The sequence below is a fragment of the Colletotrichum truncatum genome (assembly GCF_014235925.2).
Source record: "Colletotrichum truncatum strain CMES1059 chromosome Unknown Contig_0009, whole genome shotgun sequence".
Lineage (NCBI taxonomy): Eukaryota > Fungi > Ascomycota > Sordariomycetes > Glomerellales > Glomerellaceae > Colletotrichum > Colletotrichum truncatum.
The window spans coordinates 2,528,759-2,555,410 of record NW_027222406.1 but is presented as its reverse complement, the minus strand read 5'-3'; the positions used below and the strand labels follow the sequence as shown (position 1 = coordinate 2,555,410).

The 26,652-nt window shown below is 48.3% G+C and overlaps 8 protein-coding genes across 8 annotated transcripts; 6 read left to right on the top strand and 2 right to left on the bottom strand.

Annotated features, from left to right (window-relative positions):
- Positions 1–3,599: 3,599 nt before the first annotated feature.
- On the top strand, positions 3,600–4,523 carry CTRU02_213236 (Aquaporin-2-like protein 2; the record flags this gene model as incomplete). Its single annotated transcript, XM_036730851.1, has 3 exons — positions 3,600–3,857; positions 3,926–4,229; positions 4,288–4,523. 3 exons carry the CDS (start codon positions 3,600–3,602, stop codon positions 4,521–4,523), a joined length of 798 nt encoding a protein of 265 aa, XP_036577381.1.
- A 475-nt stretch (positions 4,524–4,998) lies between these two features.
- On the bottom strand, positions 4,999–6,780 carry CTRU02_213235 (uncharacterized protein; the record flags this gene model as incomplete). The annotated part of the gene is made up of 5 exons (XM_070206001.1): positions 4,999–5,689; positions 5,770–5,846; positions 5,904–6,062; positions 6,147–6,453; positions 6,602–6,780. 5 exons carry the CDS (start codon positions 6,778–6,780, stop codon positions 4,999–5,001), a joined length of 1,413 nt encoding a protein of 470 aa, XP_070060394.1.
- A 674-nt stretch (positions 6,781–7,454) lies between these two features.
- On the top strand, positions 7,455–9,254 carry CTRU02_213234 (glycosyl hydrolase family 47 protein; the record flags this gene model as incomplete). Its single annotated transcript, XM_036730849.1, has 2 exons — positions 7,455–9,053; positions 9,135–9,254. The coding sequence occupies 2 exons, from the start codon at positions 7,455–7,457 to the stop codon at positions 9,252–9,254; spliced, it is 1,719 nt and encodes a 572-aa protein (XP_036577379.1).
- A 1,655-nt stretch (positions 9,255–10,909) lies between these two features.
- Positions 10,910–11,834, top strand: CTRU02_213233 (GDSL-like Lipase/Acylhydrolase; the record flags this gene model as incomplete). The annotated part of the gene is made up of 3 exons (XM_070206000.1): positions 10,910–11,120; positions 11,153–11,268; positions 11,322–11,834. 3 exons carry the CDS (start codon positions 10,910–10,912, stop codon positions 11,832–11,834), a joined length of 840 nt encoding a protein of 279 aa, XP_070060393.1.
- A 302-nt stretch (positions 11,835–12,136) lies between these two features.
- On the bottom strand, positions 12,137–13,164 carry CTRU02_213232 (uncharacterized protein; the record flags this gene model as incomplete). The annotated part of the gene is made up of 4 exons (XM_036730847.2): positions 12,137–12,197; positions 12,248–12,492; positions 12,545–12,756; positions 12,819–13,164. The coding sequence occupies 4 exons, from the start codon at positions 13,162–13,164 to the stop codon at positions 12,137–12,139; spliced, it is 864 nt and encodes a 287-aa protein (XP_036577377.2).
- A 692-nt stretch (positions 13,165–13,856) lies between these two features.
- Positions 13,857–16,539, top strand: CTRU02_213231 (uncharacterized protein; the record flags this gene model as incomplete). The annotated part of the gene is made up of 4 exons (XM_070205999.1): positions 13,857–14,104; positions 14,157–15,041; positions 15,093–16,186; positions 16,244–16,539. The coding sequence occupies 4 exons, from the start codon at positions 13,857–13,859 to the stop codon at positions 16,537–16,539; spliced, it is 2,523 nt and encodes an 840-aa protein (XP_070060392.1).
- A 1,021-nt stretch (positions 16,540–17,560) lies between these two features.
- CTRU02_213230 (uncharacterized protein) lies at positions 17,561–18,602 on the top strand (the record flags this gene model as incomplete). Its single annotated transcript, XM_070205998.1, has 3 exons — positions 17,561–17,659; positions 17,711–18,503; positions 18,553–18,602. 3 exons carry the CDS (start codon positions 17,561–17,563, stop codon positions 18,600–18,602), a joined length of 942 nt encoding a protein of 313 aa, XP_070060391.1.
- Positions 18,603–25,647: 7,045 nt separating this feature from the next.
- On the top strand, positions 25,648–26,304 carry CTRU02_213229 (fatty acid hydroxylase superfamily protein; the record flags this gene model as incomplete). Its single annotated transcript, XM_036730844.2, has 1 exon — positions 25,648–26,304. One exon carries the CDS (start codon positions 25,648–25,650, stop codon positions 26,302–26,304), a length of 657 nt encoding a protein of 218 aa, XP_036577374.2.
- Positions 26,305–26,652: the final 348 nt, after the last annotated feature.

The window sequence follows — 26,652 nt, the reverse complement described above, 5'->3', positions numbered from 1 at the left end:
ATTTGCGGAGATGGGTCGGCGTAAGGTTGAGTGTATGGTTAATGGTATTAGATGTGTTGGGATGATTATGACTATGTACGAACATTATTCTGCAGTGTGTTAAGATAGATTTCAATGTTGGGATAACATCCCGTGTAATCAATTATGTCCATTAATGAACGTGCCAAGTGATTTTGCTGAGCCGAGTCCGTGACTATGTTGACCGTTCATAGACTTTCGCACAACTGTGACGTTGGACGGACTCGAATGTGCTAACATTGGTTTGCTAACTAGAGGTTCTTCCTCTGCTGTTGTTTCTCATTTCCATTCGCATCATTGGCGTCTAATTTTGTTTACATTGGGCATCTACTAGCAGATGACAATGTCTAATGGTTCCCACCTTTCCCACCCTCCTGTATGCGCAGCCAGGTTGAACCCTGACACCACAGATCGAGCGTCGAACCAATCGGCAACACCCAGTCTCATGCAGTCTTCGAGTAACACTCATTGCTACCCTGATGTAAACTAGGATGCAGCCTGGTAGCGATGAAAAGCGATATGTTACGGCACGGTTCCGAACTTGCCAAGTATTCAGTTTGGCAGACGATGTAACATGGGACGAGCTTTCTTTAGCTGGGAGCCTTGAGATGGAAAGTGCAATTTTGGTGGATATACCGAGTTTGATACGGTGTTTTTGTTTCCCGTTCTTCAATTCCTTCTCCCCCCCCCCCCCCCCCGACGGTCTGGATAGTTTACTTTCTCGGTCGACGGTGAGATAACAAGTATCCCCGTTTTTCCTTTCGTCGACGAATCGGTGACGCGAAAAGATATCCACAGTGATGCAAATCACAAAGTTCTTTGTTCGCCACCTTGGCTTTGGGGCTACTGCAGCTGTGATTTGGCTACTGACCTCTCAACAACAAAAATTCTCGCGATAAGTTGAGGTGGATATTGATCCTGTGCTAGTATTGCTCAGGCTGGGAAATGCGTTGCAGAGGGCGTGTGATAGGATAGTGCGAGCTGTGTTAAGCTGTTTTGTAAGGATGGGAGTTTCACTAGGAAGGAAAGGTAGGCGTGTCAGGGAATGGGCCTGGGTCATCTGATGCGGTTACTTGTCCTGCATGAGTAGCGTTGGTAGCATAGATGTGTTATGCTCGGCGGAAAACAAAGTGGTAATCAGATAGATTAAGAGTAAGATGATACAATAAATAGTAACACGAGGAGAACATAAAACGAAGGAAGAAATGGTGTATGGAACGTTGATGTTATTAGAATGCAGGTTTAGTGAAAGCTGATTGAAATAGTTCGCTACTTCTAAGTAACTGAAGGGTAATATGTGCAACTCTTTACACTTAGCTTTGAGAACTCCAGGTTTGGATCACTCCAAGCAGCCACTACCCATGTCTGAGATGCTGTTTTTATTTGTTAATAGCACCGCAGCAATGATTTCGCGTACCCTTACACAAGCATTGAACAAGATCCCCGCGTTTTCCACCTCCAAAATCGTACCCAAAGAAGAATATACTTCCGTTGACAAAGGTCCACTAACCAATAGCTAACATAATGCATTCTTGATTCTCCATAAAATGCCTTTAAAAAACGGAGTGACCAGCTGTCATTGAGTGCGTCAAACTAGGGCCAACGAGATACCATGTGACCCCAATATGATTGCGTATCACTGTGATGTTGTTGCTGACTTTGGCGAACAGACTACTGAAAGAAATTCGTGACGCTTTACTACCTACTGCGTGAAAAACATGAGTTGAAACAATATTTACAGAAGCCTTTTGTGCTATCGGTATATTGGCCAGCCATGTCAATGGCGAAGTTCTTGTCCATGTCCAGTGCTCAAAAATAGTGCAGGGTGTCTACGATTCAGGACTGTGTAAAAAGCACGATGTATTCAAGGATGTTCTGAACAAATAGCTATCTGCCATTGCAAGCTTCACGAGCTGGGGCACTAACATGTGAGTTGCGTCTGGGAATGGTAGGTGCGTCAGATCTGCAAAGATGCCCGATTTTTCTCCGACTTTGCTGGACCGAAAGATCTGGAACGGTGAGAGAATTGCTCCGCATTTCCTGACTGGCTCAGATTCGTCGTGTATTATTTACCTCATTGGCGATTGATAGGACAATTCATTGAAAATATGGACATGCAAAAGCTGGCCGGACGTTCAAACCCGGGGGACGCCAATACTGATGCTTGCCGGGCCCAGTATGGTGTGCCATATTAACCATTAAAGCATTTGAAGTATATTAAGTATGCACACGTATAAAGATATGTGGGCTAGTGCAGGGAAGTGGGATAGCTAAACCTCCAAGTCAAGATAAAGTGATTCAGAGTTCAAGGGGCTACCCTCTTCGACAAATCCCATGTTAATCAAAGAGCTAAATCTATAAAACCATAAGACCAATATTATAGGAATTGAATTTGGATATATCTTGTGTTTCTGTTATCTCTTGATGAAAATCGCAATAACTGTAGATCAACATATAGTTGTCCTGCTTGGACACTGTATCACGGCGGACGTTTTGCCCCGAAAGCGGACCACTGCCGGCCCAACGGACCACAATCTCCGGGGTGGCGGGGCCATGCAAACCACCCATCCATATCAATTTTTAGGAGTTCACACTGATAATCGCCGCACTGAATAGGTCAATGGGCAGAAAAAAAACAGTTGGTTTATGCCAGATGGTGGAAAATGACGTAAGTGAGAATTTGGTTGCTGGCGTGCCTGAAAAGACGTCAAGCTTTACTTACTCCACTATGAGGTATGTTTAGTCGGCCCGCCCTCAACCCCCACGCCATGAGAAGCTGAGGGACATTCTTCTCCGGGAACATTGTTTATTTCCATACTATTTTCTTCAATGATTGACTTGAGGCTCCGCTGTCTCATCTCCACACAATGGGGACGCCGTTCAGCTTGCTCCAGTTTACTTAGCTTCGATCCTCTGAGGGTGAGGTCAAACTGTCTCGTTTTAGGTGATAAAGCTCCGACTGGCTATGAATCCTTGTGTTATTCAGGGCGCCGAGACGGCGTTGCCTCTTCGCCCTAACTCGATAGGTTTTTTGCCTTGAGGCGATCCAGCTGAAGACTTTTTGCCTTGCTGGAGGAAAACTCCATCAAAGATCGCGATCACTGTTCTCATACTGCATACCGCATGGTCTTATCCGTTCCTGTAACACCATCTCCTCCGATGTGGGCCGGCCACATAAAATTACTGTGAAGACCGTCATGATGTCACAATGCTCTGGTTAAGTGAAAAGGAGGATAAAAGACAAACAGCCCGACTTTCAACGGCAGTACATAGTAGGACCTCAAGGGTACGCTTTCAGTTTTAATTCTCCGAAACGCGCGTTTCTTATCAAGGTACACACAATGGCAGAACACGACCTTGAGCAAGGTCTTTCCTTCTCTCACCCGCACTTCCACCCGCCATCTCAGTCGAACTCCCAACCAGGGCCTCAGTCCAACCGACAACATTCGCATTCTCAGTCACACTCGCACCCTCATTCACATTTCCACCCGCACTCTCACTCGACCTCTTACTCGAACGCTCCGTCTCGTAGCCAATCATCGGATGACACTACAAGCCAAGCAAAGGCCGAACGCCATGACATGAAAACATGCCATGCTCACTTGTCGCATATTGAGGCCCATTTGGTGGCAGCCAGCGGCGAGTTTGTGGGAACCTTTTTATGGTTATGGACGAGTTACGCCGGCCATCTAATGGCACTGCATCAGGCGCCAGGAGAGGCTCCAGAGGGCGGATTGCTGCACACGACAATCATGGCGGCGGCACTGGCGTATGCACTGCCTTTGCTCGCCAACATCTGGGCGTTCTACCGTATCAGCGGAGGAGTGTTTAACCCAGCTGTGAGTTTTTTTTGTTAAACATCTTTGTGTATGTGTGAAAGGGGGACAGAAACTAACTTTGGTCATAGATCACGCTTGGCCTCGTGGCCGCAGGACAACTACCCCCGAAACGAGCACTCTTTCTGTTCCCTGCCCAACTGCTAGCTGCCTTATCAGCCGCCGGGCTCGTGCAGTGCATGTTCCCATGGGATGTCAGCGAAGCGAATACCACTCTCGCCACGAACGTCTCCGTTACCCAGGGCTTGTTTATCGAGATGTTCCTGACGTCGGAGCTCATCTTTGTTGTCCTCATGTTGGCGGCCGAGAAGCAGAAGGCGACATATCTGGCCCCAATGGCTATCGGCCTGGCCGTGTTTGGTCTCATGATGGGAGGTACGTAAACTCATGTTCTACAGTCATGAAAACAGATAGCTAACTTGTTGTCCGATAGGTGGCATTTACACGGGAGCTGGACTCAACCCCGCCCGCAGTCTCGGATGTGCCGTTGCTGGATCGAGCTTCCCCGGCTATCACTGGATTTACTGGATCGGCCCTGGTTTGGGCGGCCTGTTGGGGGCCATGTACTACCGCATCGTCAAGTTGATTCACTACGAGGAGGCGAACCCTGGACAAGACGCAGAAGGAGGTGCTCTTCCCGATGGCGCTACGGTGCCGAAGAATCTGTAAGAGAAGTTTGTATGGCGCATGGTTTTGGTATGATGTGGTGAAGAAAAGTGCATGGTTTAGAACCGGTTTCTCGATTTTATCTTTTAGGGCAAAGCGAAAAAGCGTGTTTTTTATTCATGGGGCATTGGATGCGATGGCATAGCGTTTGTGGGCATTGTTGAAGAGTATATATCCTCTAGATGAAGCAGATAACCTTACTTCGCACCGATGGCTCTTGTCCGTTCGTGATTCAAAGCTCCGCCGGCATCAGGTGTTGTTTGCTCGCCGTATCCAATCTAGAAAGACTACTTATTGAGCTTTACATCTAGATTTGGACCAACATCTTTTGTTTGAAACAGACCCGACATGATGCATATTTGACAAGCAGACACCAAATGCAATTGAAAAATGACATATTGACTGTGTACAAAACTCCCGAAACTACTTCAATAACGCCTCAAGATATCTTAAGTTATTCCTGCGCGTGGGTATGGCTTTATCTCCGCTGACCGTTACCTCCATCCATCTCGTAAACAAAATGATCTTGTCCCCTTAGCTCATTAACATAATACCCATGCGACCCCTGCACCTCATGCGTGCCCTGTGTATAGTTGTACTTGGGCCAGGTCTCCTGGGTCATGGGAGCAGGAGGATCTGGTTCGTATGGGGGCGGCGAGGGCTGTATGGCCTTCCGCTCCCTCGCCCGAAGGTAGAAAAATATGCCCAATCCCACCGCAGCGAGAGCCGCGGCCCCGCCAATGGCTATGCCGGCAATGACCCCCGTGCTAAGGCCAGTCTGTGCTCCGGCTGACACCGGTTGGTTGTCGTTGTTGGGCCCAGCTGTGGCGGTACTGGTCGGGTATATGGCAATCCGTGACGTCTGGGGCTTTCCACAGTTCGACTTGTCACCTGTGATTTTGACAAGAGAACTCCTGGTCGTGGGGTTGGCTTGCCATAGAGTGAATGTTTCGGCGTCGTGGTCTACCATCAGGTAGGCGGCAGTGAGGAAATAACGCCCCAGTGTTGCGGGCTGATCTGAAAGGCCGCTAAAGAGCAACTCTTTCCTGGCGTTATTGATGGTCCGAGACCCATTTCGTTCAATGTCGACATATGGGACGATGTACTGGTTGTTGGGCACTCTAATCTGTAGTCCGGAGCTGAGGAAGAAAGTCACATCTCCATCAAATCTAGGTAATAGCGTTATTGAATATTCTCACTTACGTTTACACAAAAGCATGGGAAGGAGAGGAGAACAAGAATTACTTACATCGTATCTGTAGCGAGAATTCGGGCCGACCAGTGCAGACCGAAGGAGACCCCAGTATCCTTGGAATTGGTAACATTTTCAAAAGCATCTACAAATGTAACGGGCGCTTCCCATAGTAAGTGTCTATGGGGGACGAGGCAGCATTGAAGCGCCGTGTTCAAAGGCATGATGCTCTTGTCTCTTCCGTCCCGGAAATTAACTTGAACATCAGTGACGGTGACCTTCATTCCTGTCCAGCATCCTGTCGACTCGCTGTAGTCGAGGCGTTGAGTGGCATTCTTTCCGGTCACTTTCGCGGAGTCGTAGCCTCCCAATACCAAAGAACCGTCAATATTGTTGCTGGTGGTCCACATGCGGCCCCAGAATATGGACCACACACGGGATCCGAGCTGACCAGCCTGTGCCAGGGACGTGAGGTAGGTTGAGTTGGCTCCTAGCCCTAGAGCATGGAGCATGGTGTAACCGTTGTCCCATCTCAACGTGGGAATTCCAATCGGTGTATTGTTGAGGCTCGTAAATCCGACAGCGAGACGGTCTTTACCACCTACAGCAGTTGAGATGAGCTTCTTGACTCCGATCTCAGTACCAGCTGTGGTGATTTCTTCTGGTGCGCCACCGGCAGATACGATGTCAGAGGCCTTGGTAAAAGTCGTCGACGCGTCTTCTAGGAATAGGTTCCCCCTTCTAACTTCGCAAATCTTTTCATTCCAAATGATGGAAGAGTCACAGTTAGGGTTCGTGTCGTAGATCCAAGTGTTGTTCAGTTCACTGAAGTTGGACCTGTTAGCGTATACGGAGGGCAAGTTAGCGCACACAAGCGAGGAATACTTACGCCCATGGCAACATGACAATGTCTTGAGGAGGTGTTCCAACTTTGGCAGGAATTCCCCTCATAAACGAGTTTGGCGTCTTTGGGTCGACTTGGACGTCTTGTATTGGTAGAGCCACTGGCTCAACATCGCACGAGGCGACTACCAAAGTTGCCCCGATGCCTATGAGAAGCCAGTACATGTCAACCAAGCATATTAAGATGTTGATGATTCTCAAACAGTACGAGAAAACAGATAGGAAACTGGTGCTATGTTAAGCAGAAACAGCGAGCGACGCGAAGGGAGAAAAGAGGACAGAGCCTCGGGAAACTGCTAACATTGCATCCTTAATCATTGTTTGCTACTAAAGTATTTAGACCATGTTGGAATGAAACCGCCGTAACAAAGCGGGCGCCTATGACCCGACCATTTGGGACAAAAACAAGCAATCATATGTTGCCAGGTAATACAAATACCAACTTGTGTTGGTTATTATCGTGGAAAGTCAACCGCACTGTGAAATAACTGTGTGTTGGAACTAACCATCCCGAACGTGGTGGTGGGTGGGAGGGCAGCAAGGGGGCGGCGTTGATATTAAGTTAGTGTACGCTGTCTCTCAAGCGCTGAATAGCCTGTTCAGTTTGTCACCGGGCTCCATAAGCGCCCGTGGCGACCGGATTCCGCTGTTCCGCACTCGCCAACGAGCCAATTATATAGTGGAAGCTCCTTGCATCACACAGTCATGATTTCGCAAACCCCTGTTCGCCAACTTTGGCCGACTACATTTCTACTTCTGCTCCCATTCGGTCGCTGTCCCAAGATGGACATCCATTTCCAAAGCTGTTCGCCTGCTCCAAGGTGCCGGTTAACAGCATCATGATTCTCCCTCGCCGGCCGCCGCGGTTCATCTTCGCCGTTGTAATTGTATTCATCCTAATACTCCTCATCCACAACCCGTCCTGGCTGTCTCCATCGACAAGCAGTCCAAGAGTAGCACGACACAAAATCCAGTTCAAGCCGAGCTCATTTAAATGGACGACCGCCCACCAATTCTATCCTGTGTCGAGCCCTCTCACACCTCTCCCAACACGCAAAACCCTCAAGCTGCCCCGAATCCAACACGAATTCGGCACGACCGCGAACCCACACCCCGACGCGTCCAAACGCCAGAAGGTCGTTCGAGATGTCTTCAAGAAGAGCTATGACAGCTACAAACGTTATGCGTGGATGCGTGACGAGCTCACCCCTGTGAGCGCGGATGGGAAGGATACTTTTGGAGGATGGGCTGCAACGCTTGTGGACTCGTTGGACACCCTTTGGATCATGGGCTTCAAGGATGAGTTCTACGCTGCGGCTGAGGTTGCGGCCCGGATGGATTGGATGAATACGGTCGAGAAGAGTGCGAACATGTTCGAGACTACAATCCGGCATTTGGGCGGCCTTCTCAGCGCCTACGATCTGAGTGGCGAGGCCGCTCTCCTGGAGAAGGCAAGGGAGCTTGGAGATATGCTGTACATGGGGTTTGACACTCCCAATCGCATCCCAGGCTTCTGGATAAACTTCGAGGATGCCAAGAACGGTGCTCAGTTGGCGGGGACGCACGATCCGTCGGCCTCCCCTTGTTCACTCTCGCTCGAGTTCACACGCCTTTCCCAGCATACCGGAGACATGAAGTATTTTGACGCTGTCAACCGTATAAGTCGCTTTCTTGAACGCACCCAGTCCCAGTCTAAGCTTCCAGGGATGTGGCCGAAGATGATTGACTTTCGTAATGAACAAGTCGGCGCTGACAACGGCTTTACATTGGGAGCCCTTGCGGACTCTCTGTATGAGTATTTACCAAAGATGTATGCTCTACTAGGCGGCGTAGACGAGTCGTACAAGAAGATGTACCTCGGCGCCGCGGCGGTTATAGAACAGCATATTCTGTTCCGGCCGATGACGCCGGACAATGCTAACATCCTCTTTGCGGGTGATGCGTATGTCCATCCCGATAGGATAGATCACGTCGCTGAAGGCCAGCATTTGTCGTGTTTTGCGGGTGGGATGTTCGGCCTTGGCGGAAAGCTTTTCTCTAATGACGAGCATGTTGATCTTGGTGATCGCCTCGCACGTGGCTGTGCTTGGGCCTATGAGGCGATGCCAACGGGCATAATGCCGGAAATCTTCAATCTCATTGCATGCTTTTCGACGAAAGACGAGTGTCCTTGGGACGAGAAGAGGTGGGAACAAGATGGCGACAAGAGGCTGAAGAAAGGGTTCAGAAATGCCCGGGACCCCAGATACATCCTCCGCCCCGAGGCCATTGAGAGCGTGTTTCTCCTCTACAGAATGACTGGGAGTCAAGACTTGCAAGATGTGGCTTGGAGAATGTTCCAGTCCATCATCAAAGCAACGGAGACCAAGATCGCCAACTCGGCAATTGCTGACGTGACTGTTGCTCCTGACCAGACCCAGAAGATTGATTCCATGGAGGTGGGTTCCGCCATTTACCCTGATTGTTTTTTCTTTTAGCTCTTTCATTTTAGTATAATGGCTAACGAACTTTTGTCTCAGAGTTTCTGGCTGTCCGAGACACTGAAGTATTTCTACCTGATCTTCTCGCCCACTGACCTGATAAGCTTGGACGAGTTCGTCTTCAACACTGAGGCACACCCTTTTAGAATCCCCAAGTGATGCGAACTTGGGCTGGCTTCTATTCTCTTCTTTCAGCATGCTGGCACGCTTTTTGGTTGGCTTTTTCAGTGCATATTTTCGATGAGCACAGGTTCAGGCGTTCAGGTTCAAGAAAAGCGCAAGGGAATTGGGCTAGATGATGCTGTGAGACATTGCTCTCTCTTAAATGGGCTGCGATCAGCAGTCTTCAACAAAGAGGTTTTCGCATTCCAGCCATCAATCACAAAGTCACTGAAAATGGATTAGAGAGTTGCTTCGCTTATGAGGCTGTTCCAAAATACCAAAAATAACTTCAGTTGCTTCAGCTGTAGGCAAATTGCAGATGTTTTCGATACGAGAAGGTTACGGAGGGGATTGCACTGGTCTAACAACGTTCAACGCTCTGTTTTCACGCGCAGGTGATGAGACTTCTCACACATTCCTGTTCGCCCTAACTAGAGTCTCGCACTCTTCATCGTGTTCTGGAATGTTACGCGCGCGACCCCAGCCATTTTAACAGCAGTAGGAGATCAGAAGCTACGAGTTCGCAAGAGCATGCAGCCGGGCTTGGAGAAGACGGCCGAGAAATTTGGTATTGTTATGCTGTCACAGGCGTGGTCGATGTGTGCCGTCATCGAACCATGGGACTTTCAATAATTGAGAGTGCCGGAAGCTTTCCAAGCCGTTCAACCAACTAGAGCCCAACCGATCTTCCTGTTAGTCTGTTGACGTCAGATGACCTGCATCTACTGGCAAGTTTTGGTCGGCATACATTGTCACGTCTGTCCTTCGTGTATTCTAATGATGTTAAGCGTCTAAGATGCATCATCTCAACAGCCACGAGATAGTAATTTCATGGTAAAATCACTGCTTCTCCAGAATCCCGAAAACCCCATCGGGCTATATCGAACAACACTGCGTCGGTTTGGACATCGCAATGTTTGCATCGATATCACATCGTAAGGTATTGCAAGGTTTGTGATGGTGGTAGCCAAGCCGGATGCAGCGCGGTGACATTATTTACAGGGGCTGTTACCCCTATCCGCCCCCGCCCAGACCGCCTTAGCTGACTGCTGACACCCCGCTGGATGACCTGTTGCGCCCGTTGGCAACAGCAGGTCGGTGAATACCGACTGGAGGCGTGGTCAACTACCGGAACAAAGCGTGGCAAGGGAACACTTACAGAACGCGATGTATGCCCGCAAACAGCTTATTCCGATGCCGATCAGCTTGGCCAGCTCAGCTTGTTTGTTACAGTGGCGTGGAAACGAAGAAATGCATGCCCACCCATGGCATTTTAGCCTTTTTCCCTTGAGAATTAGCGAGGTCTAAGAACCGAAAGATTGGGTCATGCTCTTCCGCCTCAGACGCAGAATCCATTTCGAGGACCACGACCCAACCGGATCCGTATCTGGTACCCTCAAAGAAAGAAAAACGTCTGCGTGGAAATGTGTTCTTGAATTCTTCCGTTGGTCTGGACTGCGGACCGGCCAGCTGGATTCGACTCCAGGTGAAAGGCCGGACTAGGCTGTCCTAACTTTCGGGCTGTCGTAACCTTCAGACTCGTGCTGTGAAAGCTGGTATTTGAAGCCGCCTCCACCCCGCTGAGAATTCCATGTAGTGAAGCTTTTCGGGATGTTGTTCATTAGTATTACGCACTGCTGGCTGTCTTTATCATGAAGCTCTCTATTGCTAGTGCTGCCGCTCTCTTCGCGTCGCTGACCCTTGGTGCGGCCAACTACCTCGATTACAAGGGTGCAGTCCTTGGCCAGGTCATCAAGGAGGGTGTCGAGCTTCGCATTCTCCCCATTGGCGACTCCATCACTGTGGGCTGGCCCAGCCTTGACAGGAATGGATACAGACTGAGGCTGAAAGAGCTTCTATCTGGTTAGTCTTCTTTTCCTTTTTCTTGTTTCTATTTTCTGTTCAAAGCTCTCAGCTTGTATTATCTGAAAGTATGCCTAACTTTGTAACAGCTAATAAGGTTGTTTTTGCCGGCACAACGTCATCTGGTAATATGAGTGACCCTTATTATGTAAGTACCAAGTGTTTGCCTACTTCTCAATGTGCCGTGTTAACATCGTCAAGTCGGGTTGGGTTGGAATGACGATCAAATACATGACCGACAACATTTATCCCGCGCTAAAACAGCGCCCAAATATCATCCTTATCCACGCCGGAACCAACGACATGAACCCTAGGCCAGGAATTTCTCAAGAAGGCCATGAACCTGCTGGTGCGGCGATAAGACTCGGCAATCTCATCGACAAGATAGTTGCCATCTGCCCAGATGCCACTGTCCTTGTGGCACAAATTGTTAATACTTGCGATCCTGATCAGCGGCCACAAACGATGCAATTTCAGAAGCTCATCCCCGGTGTAGTTGAAAAGAGAAGGAAAGCCGGCCGCCGTGTTCTGGCTGTCAACTTTGCGACTCTGGGCGACAGCATCTTATATCGTGATTGCATCCACCCGTCGACCAAAGGGTATCATCGCATGGCAGATTACTGGTACGACTTCATCACACAAATACCGAAAGAGTGGATATCAGCACCTGTTGGACCCGATCCTGTTAGGTCAAATGGTGACCAGAATATCTAAGTCTTTTTGGGGGATAGTAGCGGTGCGAATATGGGCTCCAAACAGAACCAGGACCTGCTTTGGCTGTATAATTTGTATATTCATTGTTGGTGTGTCTGTATTTATGTCATGGTAGATTATGAGCTTCACTTGAGCTTTTCGAGCGAGTACCCGTATCAAAAGCATTTTATGTAGAGCAAAATTCTTTTACCCAGTCAATATCATGGGCAATGCACTTCTGCCAACCTGTCTGCCAAAAGTGTTGTTGGCTTTCCACCCTGGGTTTCCAACACCACCGACTCCAGACACCAGTACTGGGAGCTTTATGGCTTTTGTGAACTGGAGAGATCTCCACTTACAAAAACCACAAGAACAGCCGCATAACTGCTTCACAGTGAGTTGTTTGATTTTGCATCAAAAAGGGGTTGACTTACGCTGCAGTGCCAGCAAATATCTCTGCCCGACGGGCAGTAGTGGTGAAACCAACAGTCAAAGCAAACAACGCAGTGAAGAGAGCTATTAACCCAAGTTTGGCGGCGTCATTTTGGACAAAGTAAAGCCCCACGATTGAGCCGACTAGAAGAGTGGCAGCTGTCAAGATACTTATGCTGGCAACTGTGATCGTAATGGATTTTTCTTCATATCTCCCAACGCAAACACCCTGGGGGTCACCCTCTTTCTGGCATTAATCAGTAAGGTCAACATCAGTAGCTGCACAGAGGCGCACCTACTTTTACTCGCCAGTGCCGCCTCAGATACTCTGATAGATAATCTGCTTCTTGTGCCGGATTCAGTGCGACAAGATCATTAGGGTTGTCGAGAATCTTCTTCGCTTTTCCGCCTAGTTTTGGCGGTTTCGTAAACCACGCCTCAAATGCTTCAAACACCCGTTTTTTAGGCCTCTTCAACTTTGCTATCTCGCTTTGGAGGAGCAAGGTTTCGTCTGCGTAGGTATGTCAGTATCTTGGGACTAGCAGTAAAGGATGTTCAAATTGATTGGCATACGATATTCTTTTAACTTTTCGCGTATTTCTTTAATGAGTTTTATGCGAACTTGGGCTTTCGTGACAAAATCTTCGTCATCAGAGTCTTGGGTTTCTGCCCGATTTGTGAGTTTCTCCATTTCCTCCCAATCGCACGCGACATCAATCCAATCTATGTCCTCGTCGGGGTCCGCGTCCTCTTCATCTAATTTGTTGAGTTGAAACTCAAGACTGGCAAGCTCGGACTGCATATATAGGAGGTTCCGGATAGATAGCTCATCAAATCGTCGGTAAATGAGAGTCTCGTTGTCGACATCACGAGCCATCCAACTCGCAACTTCGGCGTATCCCACCTTCCGTGTTCCCATCCTCTTGTCACTCATGCGACAGTTTTATTGTAGCCGAATAATGCTTGAACGTACAAAATCATATGAAAGAATAAGCTGCTGTCAATCGGTGTTCCTTTCGAAACCAAAGGTGTTGTATGGGATGTTGAAGGGTATGGCTCGGAGAACCCCGTTCGTTGGGGACAAACGATCTAGTTGGAATGCATGGATGTCCTTAGGCGCTTACAGTGGGAAGGGAATTCGGCAAGTATACATGCGCCATTGTTTGCCACGGCTTATACAGGGCCCAAGCATCCAATAACATCGCCTAAGCTGCCGTCGCACAATCTCCCCTATGCATAAGACTGGCCGCCTTATCGGCATAGCCTGCTGGTGACGTGTCGTAGCGATTGATGCCAGAAGTGCACTTTTCATGGCTGGGCAGGGAAGAGGAACTAAAATCCTGGCAGGCTTCTCAAACATCGGGCGAACCATGCGGCTCATCCGAAAGACAAAAAAATGCGGTGTAATAGCTACCTGCCAACCATTGGTTGACGGGTATTGCTTCCCTTCTAAATGATAGTTATATTCCCTACCCAGCATCTCTTACTTCCACCTAAATGCCAGCTTTGCCACTACCCTTGAATTGCTCAGCCATTCCTTCACCAGACACAATCCACATCTTTTCAAGCACCCTCAGAGAGATCCTATGTTCTTAATACATATCTTTGATAATGCCTCAGTTTCCAATGTCTAGCAACGCTATACCAGGTCAAGCCATTGATATCGAAAGGCTGTTCATCGAGTCCCGCCGAAGGCAAGCAGATGTGCACCGTCCAAGATGTGAGGTTTGCAGGATGCAGTTCCTTTTGAACTCGGACCTCCAAAGCCACATTGAAGAGAATCACCCAGACCACCCGAACCACCTCCAGGCAATGAGGAACGCCCAACAAAGAAATACAAAAGGAGACATACCTTTCAAGTTTGTTTCCTCTAACAGGGCTTTGTATGCTCATACTAATCTCTGTCTACAGACCTCGAGATGTACAAAATCCCTTGCGGTCAGACATTCCATCAACGAAGCCTAAACCGACACTACAGACACGCGCTGCTAGCAATTTTGACCCTACTACCCAGACATCCAGTCTAGACGAGAATCAGAGTCGGAGGTTAAGAAGCCCAGCCTCCGCCTGGGAATTCAAAAGCAAAAGAGACAACGAATCTTCCTTGCCACCAAAAAGAAGTCGAGCTCGTGCACCGATACAAGCCAGTTCTGCCACTGTCACATCAGATAATGAGTTTCAACGGGAAACAATACAGAAGAATGGGAATTTGTGGACTCCTGACGAAGGGCTTTCTAGAAACAGGGGCACAACGGAACCCCCTCGAACTCCAGCACCCAGGTCATTTGAACCCTGCGAACCACACACGCTGGACGACACTGAGGTCCTTATAAAACAACCAGAAACTCGACCTATATCACAAGAGCAACTGGTTGCTGAGGTCAAAGGCATATATGCTGGGCTCGTCATGGTCGAAAGTAAATGTATAGAGGTCGACAATGCCCAGGACTCAAAATCCGAATCAGCTACGAAGCTCAACAACGAGCAGTGGCAAGCCCTGATAGCGCTTCATCGAACATTACTTCACGAGCATCACGACTTCTTCCTAGCTTCTCAGCATCCCTCTGCGAACCCTGCACTGCGCAGGTTGGCAAACAAATATGCTATGCCGGCACGCATGTGGCGCCATGGGATCCACAACTTCCTTGAGCTTCTTAGGGATCGTCTCCCGGCATCTCTTGAACACATGTTGACATTTATTTACCTTGCCTATTCAATGATGGCATTGTTGTATGAAACGGTCCCCACGTTCAATGACACGTGGATTAAGGGCCTGGGCGACCTGGGGCGTTATCAGTATGTTAACATGACTTTCTGCCTCTTTGTTCCCTTCTGACAGACCTCTAGGATGGCCATGGAGAAAGACGGCTTGAAATATGCTCATGAAGTCTCATCTTCCGGCAGAGACCAAAAGCAACTTGACCGTTCTGTAGAAAGTCTCGCCCAGCAGCCTGAGACTCACCTGAAACGGCATAATGAGTGGAATCTGTGGTTAAACCAAGACCCAGACTCCTTTTGGTTGCGCGGAATACCCGGAAAAGGTAAATCGACGCTAATACAGCCATTTAATCAACACAATTCAGCGCTCCTCCAGAACATGGCGGCACGCAGACATACAAACTACTCGTCAGGGACGGATTATATCGTCGATGGAAGTATCAATGGGGTTTCTGTTGCAGCCTCCCCGGACACCGGATCGGACGACTGCATCATCTCATCAAATCTCGCAGCCAGATTGAATCTAAAACCAGTACCTGGAACAACAAAAACAATCACTTTGGCAAACAAAAAGCCTGTTCTCTCACCGGGAATGGTAGAAGTGCTATGGAATTTTGCAAACGACCACACTCCACACTCTCTGAAGTGTTGGATTCTTCCCAAATGCTCCAACGACTTTGTTTTGGGTAATCGGTTTCTGAAAGCAACCAAAACGCTCACGACACATTTCTTCTCGCGGATCAAGAAGCTCATTTCCCCAGGAAGGCTCCGTGTCAGGCTCATCGGCGGTGAGAAGGAACGCATCTTGGGCTTCTTCAACGGCCGTATAGCAACTGCGCTTGCGGATACAGGCTCTGACATCATGGTAGTCTCGGCAGACTACGCGCGAAGGATGGGTTTGCACGTTGAGTCGGGGCCAGGTGATTTGGTCGAGGTTGAATTCGCAGACAAGACGAGAACTTGGACAAGTGGAATTGTTCGAGACGTCCTGTGGACGGTGGAGGGGAGGGAAGTCTACTGCGACTTTCATGTTTTGGATGGCTTGGCTGTAGATGTAATTTTGGGCAAAGACTACCTCTTTGACCTTGACGTGTTCTCCACGTGCGCTGGTTCCTTCTTCGACATTGACTCAGTTGCAGGCATGTCTCTACTCTGCGGCATCCGTCTTGTCGAGGACCACACATTTGACTGGACTTCCTTGGAGGCGGAGTTCTTACAAGACGGTAAGACTTGTGGTAACGAATGGCCTCTCATTATTGCGGTGCTAACACTAGTCGCAGTCACGTCTTATGACGCCTTCAGCCAAGAGAATATTCGAAAGGAGCGTATCAGGGGCGACATGGCTCGCGACAGAATCCTCAAACTACCTGAGGGAGAGCAAGAAGCTGCATTTACTCTGGAACGAAACAAGAGAAAAAGATGGAAGAAGGCAAAGGAAGCTCACAAAAGGTTGTGGGCTGGACGACCGCCATTGCTGCCAGAAATCCATAATGCTGCACGAGGCTCTCCAGGCTCCGGGCCGCCTTCAGTCCAAGGCGGGCAGCTAAGGGCAATGCAGAGCATTTCAGGCTCGTAGAACTATGGGTCGAGGTGGTCAAGGGAGGTTTTTAGCTCGTCATGGGGCTTTTCCTTCCTCATTCAAGATCAAGTAGCTGTCCAGTCCTAGTGGCTAGTTCACCCGTCAATGCCATCTGAGATACTCTGACAGATACTCTGCTCCTTGGTATAACAATACAATCTGAGTTATCAAGAAGAGGCTTTTTCGCTTGATTGTCAAAATTTACTCATTTCGTGAGCTATGCTCCAAATGCTTCGATAACCCATTCTTTTCTAGACCACTTCAACTTTGCTATCTCACTTTGGAGGAACAATGGTTTATCTGCATATATGTCAGCATGTACCTAGGGCTGACAAGTAGGGTCTTCCTAAGAGGGCGAGGTACACTCAGATGTTCCAATTGAAAGTTGTTCCAATTGTATACAAGTCGTGCTGCCCCGAGTACACAGCTCGAGAAAATCCTTGAAAGACTTCAAGACTGTTTCCTGAAACTACTGTTACATGGAATTTTACTCAATTAACTTTGAATTTGCCATGTACCTGATTCTCGAAGCCCGAAGGTGCCGATCCCTTGTTGTATTCGAAGCACCAGTATTGTATGGTTGCCCATACATGCAGAATGCTAACCTAGTCTAGACTGGGTCACCACAATTGTGCTCTGCGCTGCTTACAGCTGACATAGGAAACCGGCAGTTTCATTGGTTGAGCACGACAACGATTATTGAGCGTATGCAATTGGGTAGCTTGGTCAAATCACGGGGGTCGCTTCGAGAACATAACTGCGACATTAAATAATCTGACCTTTTCAACGCATTGTGGCCGCTGAATCTTCGTCTGAGCCAAAAGATTCATTGTCAACTTCAGCATACCACCAACGTGGATGACCAACACAGGCTTCGAACACCTCAACTTATAGATAGATATATGCGAAGGTAACGAAAACTGCAACCAACCCTTCCAATAGTGGACAATTCCATCGCCGGTCAAACTGGCTGACAAAATTTGGCAAGGCTGTGAGACGAAATCAGCGACGGAGGAAAATGGACTGCAGAAAGATACAAGATGTAGAAAACCTCAGAGATGCCGACGGCATCATCCCTACTCACGCTTTTCCCGTCCACAATCCTTCGGAGAATACAGTAAGACACTATGCAGGCGAACCTGCTGTTTGATACTAACCAGAGTGACAGCCTCTATCGGACGCCGCTATTCACCAGCTCACTTCCAACACTTTTACCATCTCGGATCTTCCATTGAATAACATTGATACCCAACATAGAATATCATGTCCTCAAGAAATATTACAGTGCGAGAGCCCGGAATTCAGCGAAGATGATCCCGATAGTGAGGGTGATTGCCATCTCGGATCTGATTCAGGCTCTGAAGCCCTTCAGGAGCCCGGACCGATTATGCTCACAGTCGCCACGAAAGAAAACTTCACAATTGAAGAACTATCGGATTTCGATCCTATGGACCAAGATCGTACTGGCTTTATTGGCCCTTCTGGCTTTTCCTCGCCTGCCTGCCCTCAATCTCCTCCTCCGACTACCACCATGTCTAACGAGTTACCCAACGCCTTTCTTCAGGACATGCGCAGTTTCAACTTCAGCGAGTCTAGTTCTGATTCTGATGAGTCTGATAGTAGCGCAACATTTACCGAGTTCGCACGTGTGCAGCGCGAGCGACGTAAGCAACGCAAGGCGCAGAGGAGTCACGACAGTGGCATTAGCATTTCAAATGGCTCGAGCTTCGGGAAGCGGACGGTATCGGAGCGCAGCGACTCAGACAACGAAGATTTGGCCCTGTTTAACCCGGAGTCGGTCGGCTCAACTGCGAGGAGGCTTAGGCGGAGAGTAGGCGATCGTCGGAGCTTTCTCTCTATGTCGTTCCAGGACCCGCCCCCGCCGCGTATCAACGAGCTCGAAGAACCAGAAAGCGAGACTGAGGACACCTTGCCCTTCAAGAACCGAGAAAAGCTCGCCCGTGAGTTGCCGTACTGGTCTGTTGAGATAATGGATTACGACAGCAATAGCGATGAAGCCTCCAAAATCTACAAACCTTCTGTCGAACAAGATGTACTGAATATGAACATGAAAAGCACGAATAGTGCGGGGGTAAACAAATACCACGGCTTTGAGGCTTCAGAGTATGCTGATGATAAGGTAATGCCTTTTAATCTGCCCGGGGAATCAAACAATGAGGCCAAATCGTCCAAAAGCTCTCAGCATCATCAGGTTGCAACCTGGATGGGTCACAAGCTACTTGGTGATAGCGTTTTCAGGGACAAACAGGATAAGGAATGGCCAGAAAAAGACTCCGATGTTTATGTTAGCCCGACCAGTGGCAAACTGACAGCCAAGACGCCAGGAACTGATAAGCGGTCAAACAACAGCCAAAGTAGGGGTCAAGCGGGAGATGCTGGCATACATATCGTTAGTACACCGCGACGCAACTTGGTGGAAACAACAAGAACCCCATCGCTGTTTATCTCGAAGAACAAAGACACGCTGCTCTCTCAGCCAATTGCCAATGATACTTCCTATAGTACGGAGCATGGGTATCCGATCACAGGGGACGAAGGTTTTCAGTCACATCCTCCAGAATACTCTACTCATCATAGTGGCCAAATCATCCGACATATGCCGAACCAGGGGATCAGAAGGCATGTGCCTGGCATGATGTTGGAGGATAAACCTGCAGAGTCTGTTCGTCACCTGCCAAATGATGATGAGAAAAACTCCACGTTTCCAGAGACGCCAGGTGTTCCAACGTCAGGAAATGAGGGCTTCTTCTGGCCCAAACAGGATATAAAGGTCAAGGAAGCTCTTTGGGAAGAGAAGTGTAAAGCGGGTGATGAAACTGAGCGGCCGGAGTGGGCAACCAAGTGCGAAGGAAAAGCTTGTGGGCATGGGGGAAATAGCAGCAGCTCCATGTCTCAAGTCAACTTTCAATCTACTTCTGCAAGCAAGCGGACTGCCATCGATGTCGCAGACGCTAACGAGCTCTTGATAACGAAGAGTGGCATACCTGGAGAGCTACAACCCGGCCCATCACAGACGCAGCAGATCCAGCAGACCCAAAATTGCAGCAGCATGGAAACCAGCAGTGTATCATCAGCAACTTTTGACAGTTCAAGTGCATCTGAGGCCGAATCATTATGGCTACTCTCAGAGTGCTCGGAAGAGCCTCCTGCACTTAACTATGGGCATCCCTTTCTCAAGCTGAAGGATGTTGCCTTGCGAGTTACACTAGAAAGTTTCCGCATATGGAGAGAGTGTACCGCTGAATCGGATACTCCTACAACTGGTGAATCAACGACTTCACAAGATAAAAAGAGCGATAAGGTGTCAAGGAAACGACATAGGAATCCTGATTCGAATGAAACGCCGGATAATGGTGATGCAGACCAGGATTCAAACCAAAAGACGACAACCAAGCGGCGCCGCACTACAGAGAAAAAGCTGACCTTTGCCTGCCCATTCTCAAAGAAGGACCCTATGAAACACAGGGATTGTTACAAGTACATGTTGAATCGAATCCGTGACGTTAAGCAACACTTGGCCCGTTGTCACCGAGTGCCACCGTACTGCCCGCGGTGTATGGCTACATTCTCGGACGAGGATGCACGAGACGGCCACATACGAGATGAAGACTGCCCGAAACGGACATTTGTCAAGTTAGACGGCGTTACCGACTCTCAAAGAAGCCAGTTAGCAAAGAAGGCACCTTCGAACCAGTCCAAAGAAGATCAGTGGTTTGGTGTTTACGACATTCTCTTCCTTGGCCAACCACGCCCTGCGTCGCCGTACATTGATAATGACCTACTTCAGGACATAACGCTGTACCAAGATTACTTGTCAACCAATGGACCGACAATCCTTTCGGAGATATTGACTTCTAGGGGTGCAGTTACATGGAATCTGCCCAACGAGGAACAGGACTTAGCGGCTTTTCAGCGGTCAATATTTGAGGAGGGCCTTAGAGAGATATTTCAACGCTGGGCGAGCCAGAATGGAATTTCCTTGGCCCAGGAGACGACTCAGCCGACAGAAGAGAGCAGCAGCCGCGTGGAACAAGTTACTAGTCCAGCTGACAACCAATCTTTCGGGTTGCCACCAGTAAATGGTCAACAACGTCCGGCGTCAACAGAGATTATTTCAACAAATGAAACATCGTCCTCCAGTAGTCGGCCACCGGATGACTCGGAATTTGCACATCTCGGTGCCAGTACGGGACTTTCTGATGAAATATGGGGAGAAGACTTTAATACACCACAACTGGAAAGCCTAACAGCTGAAGAGAAGAATGAACTATTGAAAATGATATGCAACAATCAGTCTGAGCAGTCCTCCTCTAGTTGGCCATGGCGATACTTTGAGTAGATATTTTGTTATCAGTGATGAATGTTTTGATAGGTGCTTCTATTCGAGTATTAGAGTCGTTTCATGCACACCGCTTGTTTGGATGAGACGAGGATCGACATGTTGCCGCAAGATTGAATCTAAAAAAGTATAACTGCATGAACGTACAGTCTTGGACCACTGGTCATATACCGACATTTCTTGAACCAACTTTGAACACTTTCACCAGTGCCGCGCAACCCACTTCGACATCGCCTGTGTTCACAAGTCGCAACCCATTGCCTCGACAAACGGGCAGTAGATTAAGCCAAGTTATTTCCGCAGCTCCGCGTTGTGATGCCTCTTGAGAATACAACGATTTGCAGAAATAAACTGTCTCGTATCTAGATCATTCAAAATTTACATCACCAGTTCCATTTCCTGTAGGCGGGGACACATGTAAAGATGCCGCGGCTGGCTGAGATGTGTCAAGATATTTGCCACCGACAACCTCATTCTGAAACTCACAAACAAGGAATAAAACCCTCAGGTGCCCTTGAAATATCTCTTCAGACAGTTGCATCACTCAGCGCACGGTAAATAACCGCTACTTTTGCGGACAGGGAATCGAAGCTCATTACACAGTCAAGTACACCACAACCCTTAACGCAAGACTACTGGAGAATATCATTTCCGCTGTAGCCTTTGTTTACAGGTAGATCGTCAGTAGGAACTTGGTAGCAATCAGGCGAGGATGCCATCGGTGGTGGTCTATCACATCGATTTTAAGGCAACCTTATCAACTACCCCTGGCAAGCTTAGAGCTCCTTGGATTGATCAATGGCCACATTGCCCCACAAAACGGAAGTAATTTAACAACTGGCCTGTTTGGTTCTAGTGATTTTCCTGATGAGTCTGACCCCTCAGCTGCTGCCTGAAGCAAGTGTATGGCTATAATAACACCTAGCAGTTTGCAATCACCCTATTCCATCTTATTTGCGCCGCCCACCTAATATCGCCATCACAGTTCTGGCTTTGTTAGCCATGCTGAAAATGTTTCCTCTCCTTGAACTTCCAGTTATAATCATCGAAGACATTGTCAGATATCTTTGCCCGCACTGTCATCCAGCAAAGTCACAGGACTGGCTCACGGGCTGCAATGATGCTTGTTCCATCAGGTCCCGGGAACCCGAAAGACATCATGCATTGGCAAGTCTTTGTAGAACCAGCAAACAACTTAACTACATCGCCACGCCAATATTATATCACCTGTTTTTCAATTTCAGCAGACCATTTCTTTTCGCGAGGACACTTTTGGGGTCGAGATCCGATCTTGCAAAACATGTCAAATCTATACATGTCACTGCCACAGATTTCGATTACTGCGACTGGAAATATCTCTCCGACGAGGACTTTGAATTAATTGCCAAAGTCACAGGACGATCTAAAAACGATCAAAATTCAGAGCATACTAGATTCTACACCGTTGATCACGAGCCAACGCCTCCAATGCTGGGTTTGCTGGCCAGTACATGCAAAGATATCGAGGAACTATGCATACCAGTCGATTGGGATGGCAAATGCCCCTTACCATTCTCATCTCCCTCTTCACTCCCAAGGTTGAAAGCACTTCGTGTCTCGCACTGTGATACCGAAAACGGCTTCGAGCTTGCAGAGATGAATGATATCTTGGTTGTGGCACCAAATTTGATGTCGCTTGCCGCATGGTCAGTGAATGGAGTTGGCCAGGGCTTCCATATGACAAACATCAGAGAAATCGACCTGATCGACAGTGTCTTGGAAGTGTACTCATTCAGTTTGCTACTGGATAGATGTCCACAGCTAGAGAGACTCAGCTACAACATCGGAGACGGGTGCGTTTCTGACGAAGAACCGGCTACGGGGCGACAGATGCAGGATGCGCTTTTGCGCAAATCCCCGCAACTAAAGGTTTTGCGGTTAACCATGAGGGACCATGTATGTTGGGGAAGACTTACACAGAGTGATATGATGAGCTCGCTGCAAGGTTTGGCACAACTTGAGGAGTTACTACTTGATGTAGGGTTTCTTATACCCCGGTTTAATGACGGGCAGACACAGTGGATCACTCGACATGACGGTTTTTCAATGGAACAAGAAGGGCCCGAAGATGGGTTTGAGCCCACAGCGTTGGTGAGCTTGTTACCGACTTCTATTCAAAGGACCGAAATTGTGTCATGCGAGCCCGGTGCTATTGTTGCTAGGTCACTTTTGCCTGCAGTTCTGAAACTGGGAGAGTTCTGCGATCAAGACTTGCCCCAGTTGAAGGTTGTCAGATTCCCTTGTATGGATGGGCCTGATGGTGCAGAGGCCAAGGAACTTTTCGAAAGTAAAGGAGTCAGTTTTGGCGTCAATCATTGAGCTTTTCGGGATAATGAACCAAGGGGGGTACAAAAGACTGCAATTGACGATGGAAATGTTCTGTTTACTTCAGCTAAACGTCTCTTTATCAACTGGTTAACCATTTTTCTTAAATTTACTCGGAGCTTGACTACCCCGGAAGAGCCATCAAGCTAATACTCTTGAGTTGAAGCATCGATGAGGTAACTTCTTTTAATAAGAGGTTAGACAAGCCGTAAAGGAAGCAAACATTGTTGAAAATGAGGAGAATTTTCCGTCAACGAGAGCTATTTCCCATTCGTAACAATGGCACTGTATGAGTTGATTGGAGATGAAGGCCTCGGACTAGCCCCAATTATTGGACAGGGCAATATGATGAAAATAGGGAATCTGCCAGTCCAGCACGCACTTGTCCAAATTCAGTCGATTCCACATTTGCACAATATTCAACCAGCCGCGATCTTTTGGGTGGTAAACGAGCGCCATTTTCAAGTTCTTCTCATGTAGCAACCAATCACTGCCACGAAACTAGGGATATTGGACTATTTGCATCATTGAGCGAATTGCGTAGACTTAGATATCTAAATGCGGGATAAGGTTGAATGCATCTAGAACTCCGCTCGAAACTTGTGCGTTCGGTCTCTAGCACTGCACAAAATCATGGTCAGCCTTGATGCAGATTCTATTCCTTTTTAGTCACAAGGTAATATATAAGAAGGAAACCTGCCGATGTGGAATCCTCCCTACCATGCCCTAGTAAACTAACCATATCCGGACAATACCTCACCACTTAGCAGTATAAACATTCTATGCAGACTTTAAGCGATACCACTCACTTTTTGACCCCTTGAAAAGCTGCGTAAATCCTTTTCTGGAGAAGAAAAAGAAGTGGAGTCCCTTGTGACTGCTGAGAGGGCTTGGCACGGAGGTAAAAGCATACTTTCCAGCGACTCAATAAGACCAAAATGATTACAGGACCATTTGAGTAGGATTCTGGAAGGCCACCTACCAAGTATTAAGGTTCTAAGTTTTCGGCTGATGTAGTGGATCTCGTCCGTATGGTGTACGGCCTCGGAAATATCATGATTGACCCTCCTGCATGCGTGGCGATTCACGCGCCAGGTTGAACGTCACATCCGGTGAGCTAAGTCTATTTCAGCCACCAATCATACACTCACTCACTAATATGGATCAGAGGTTCTCCTACACTAGGCTACTTACATCCAAAAGGACTGGCCCAGAAAGAACTTTTGTCTCCGTAACTACAAGAGCCTCATCTGCTAGTCCAATCAATCCACTTTTCTGAGACCTTAAGATAACTTCATGTCTACATGCAACCTCTATCTCTAGTTTAGAAGGACTGCGTACGGACGAAAAATTAATGGATTTGATCATTGTGTCTTGTACGAAATCTTGGAATTGCCTCACTGATTCTCCACATGCTGACTGTGGCTGTGCTGCTTATTCAGCTGCCGGGGATAACTCCGGTGCCAAGTAGTCAACGACGTCGATGAAGGCGATGGAGAACGCCAACTGGACGAACAAGGATTTCATATGTACAAGTAGAGACTATCATCGTATCTTAGAATGGTGAGTACGTTTCTAGTTGAGACAATGGCCGAAGTCGCCGCTTCTCTATTCACAGTCTGTGAGAATGGGGTGGTGTGACATCCGTGGCGTCCGTCAAGGTAAGCATACCTGCTGCTATTTTCAATAGCCTAATTGGCTGACCAGGTCTATTCACACATTGTTTTCAATTGTTTTTCTCATCTATGATATCACGTCGGCCTTCACAGGCCTTGTTCGTGGCGTGTTTGCCCGAATTGATCTATCCCGCGGCAGCCGAATTAACAGCCATGCATGCATGCTACGCTCTGTTGGTTCATGTGCTTGATATTAAAACGCCATTTTAATTACCCCCTGCGTGCCCCCTTTAACACGTGTCTCCTCTCAATGGCTTTGGTCTGATAGCCGACGCCGGCTTGCGCACCTCATTTCAAGCCAACAGCATTCACCATTCTTCAATGAGTGCGTGGTCCGATTGTACGGTCCAAGAAGGATCTAGCTACTTGCTTCGTACCTCCGGTTTTAGTCACATTAGGGTAAAGCTAAGCGGAATCCTTGCTTGATACCCCTCCAACTGCCCCTCACAACCCCAGTTCCTGCAGTGTCGTGGACAGGGAGCCCGAAGAGATTAGGGTTAGCAGCTCGCATGCCAAATTCATGATATGAAGTAGCCAACCACCCAACCCACCTCAACCGGAATATATAAAAAGGAACCAGGGGAAGAGACCCAACAAAATTTCAAGGTTGTTCCCTGTGAAAATAATGTCTTGATACTCACCGCCAGTTCCCATCCCTCTCGCCCCGTTCAACTGCCCTCGCGATCGAATCACAAACAGCCTACAATGGACAGCTTGATAGCAAAGTATCCCGCCGGCTACATTGAGATTCTGGGGAGCGTCTCAGTGCAGCTGGTTTACATTGTTTTCGGGCTGATTGTGGAGCGCGTGCGAGCCCCGTACATCAGCGCGACATCCCGGAAGTTGATCACCCAAAGCTTCAGGAACCATGTCGTGGCGACCTTGATCCACGTCGCCTTCGTGATGTACAGGGGAGGCGAGTCAGTGCTGTCCCGGACTTTTGTCTCGCCATATAGCCTGCCGTCGTGGACGGAGTTCCTGAGTCACCTGTTGATTGGTCTCCTGCTCCGTGATGCGATATTCTATGTCATTCACCGTCTTTGGCATATTCCCGGACTGTACGAAATAATCCACGCGAAGCACCACGAGATTAAGCACCCGGAAAATCACCATGTGTTGACCATCAGCTACATGTCAGTCACAGACTTTGTTTTCCTGTACGGCTTTCCGGTGGTCGGAGTGGCCAAAATCTTGGAGATGAACATTCTCACCACGCTGGCGTTTTCGTTTACCTCTGCCGTGGGAGAGCAGATCAAGCTCGCTTGGGGCGATGAGGCGCACGAAGAGCACCATCTGGACATGACGGTCAACTACGGAACCTACGGATTCATGGATAAGATATTCGGGACAGATTCTGGTTAGTATTCTGCCGTGACACCGAATGACTGCTAACACTGGACTCAGGCAAGAAGCTCGCTCAAGACTAGGGGCTTGTTCAGGTTTCCGAGTAAAAAGATGTTGTAATTGCTTTGACGGCAAGCGACAGCTTTTGATATCACGGCTTGGGTGCTTGGAGCGTTCCATAAGGCTCCAAAAATGTCAACAGGCAGCTGAGCGGCGGTGCAGATGCAGTATTTTGTGATACGGAACTTACAGGCATGTGAAGTCCGATGCAATGCGGGTGCACACTTGCGTTATGGTTGACCCTAACCCTGTGGGTGTGCTTGAGGATAGTGTTTTTTTTTGGGCTTGTAAGGAATAGGAGGAGAT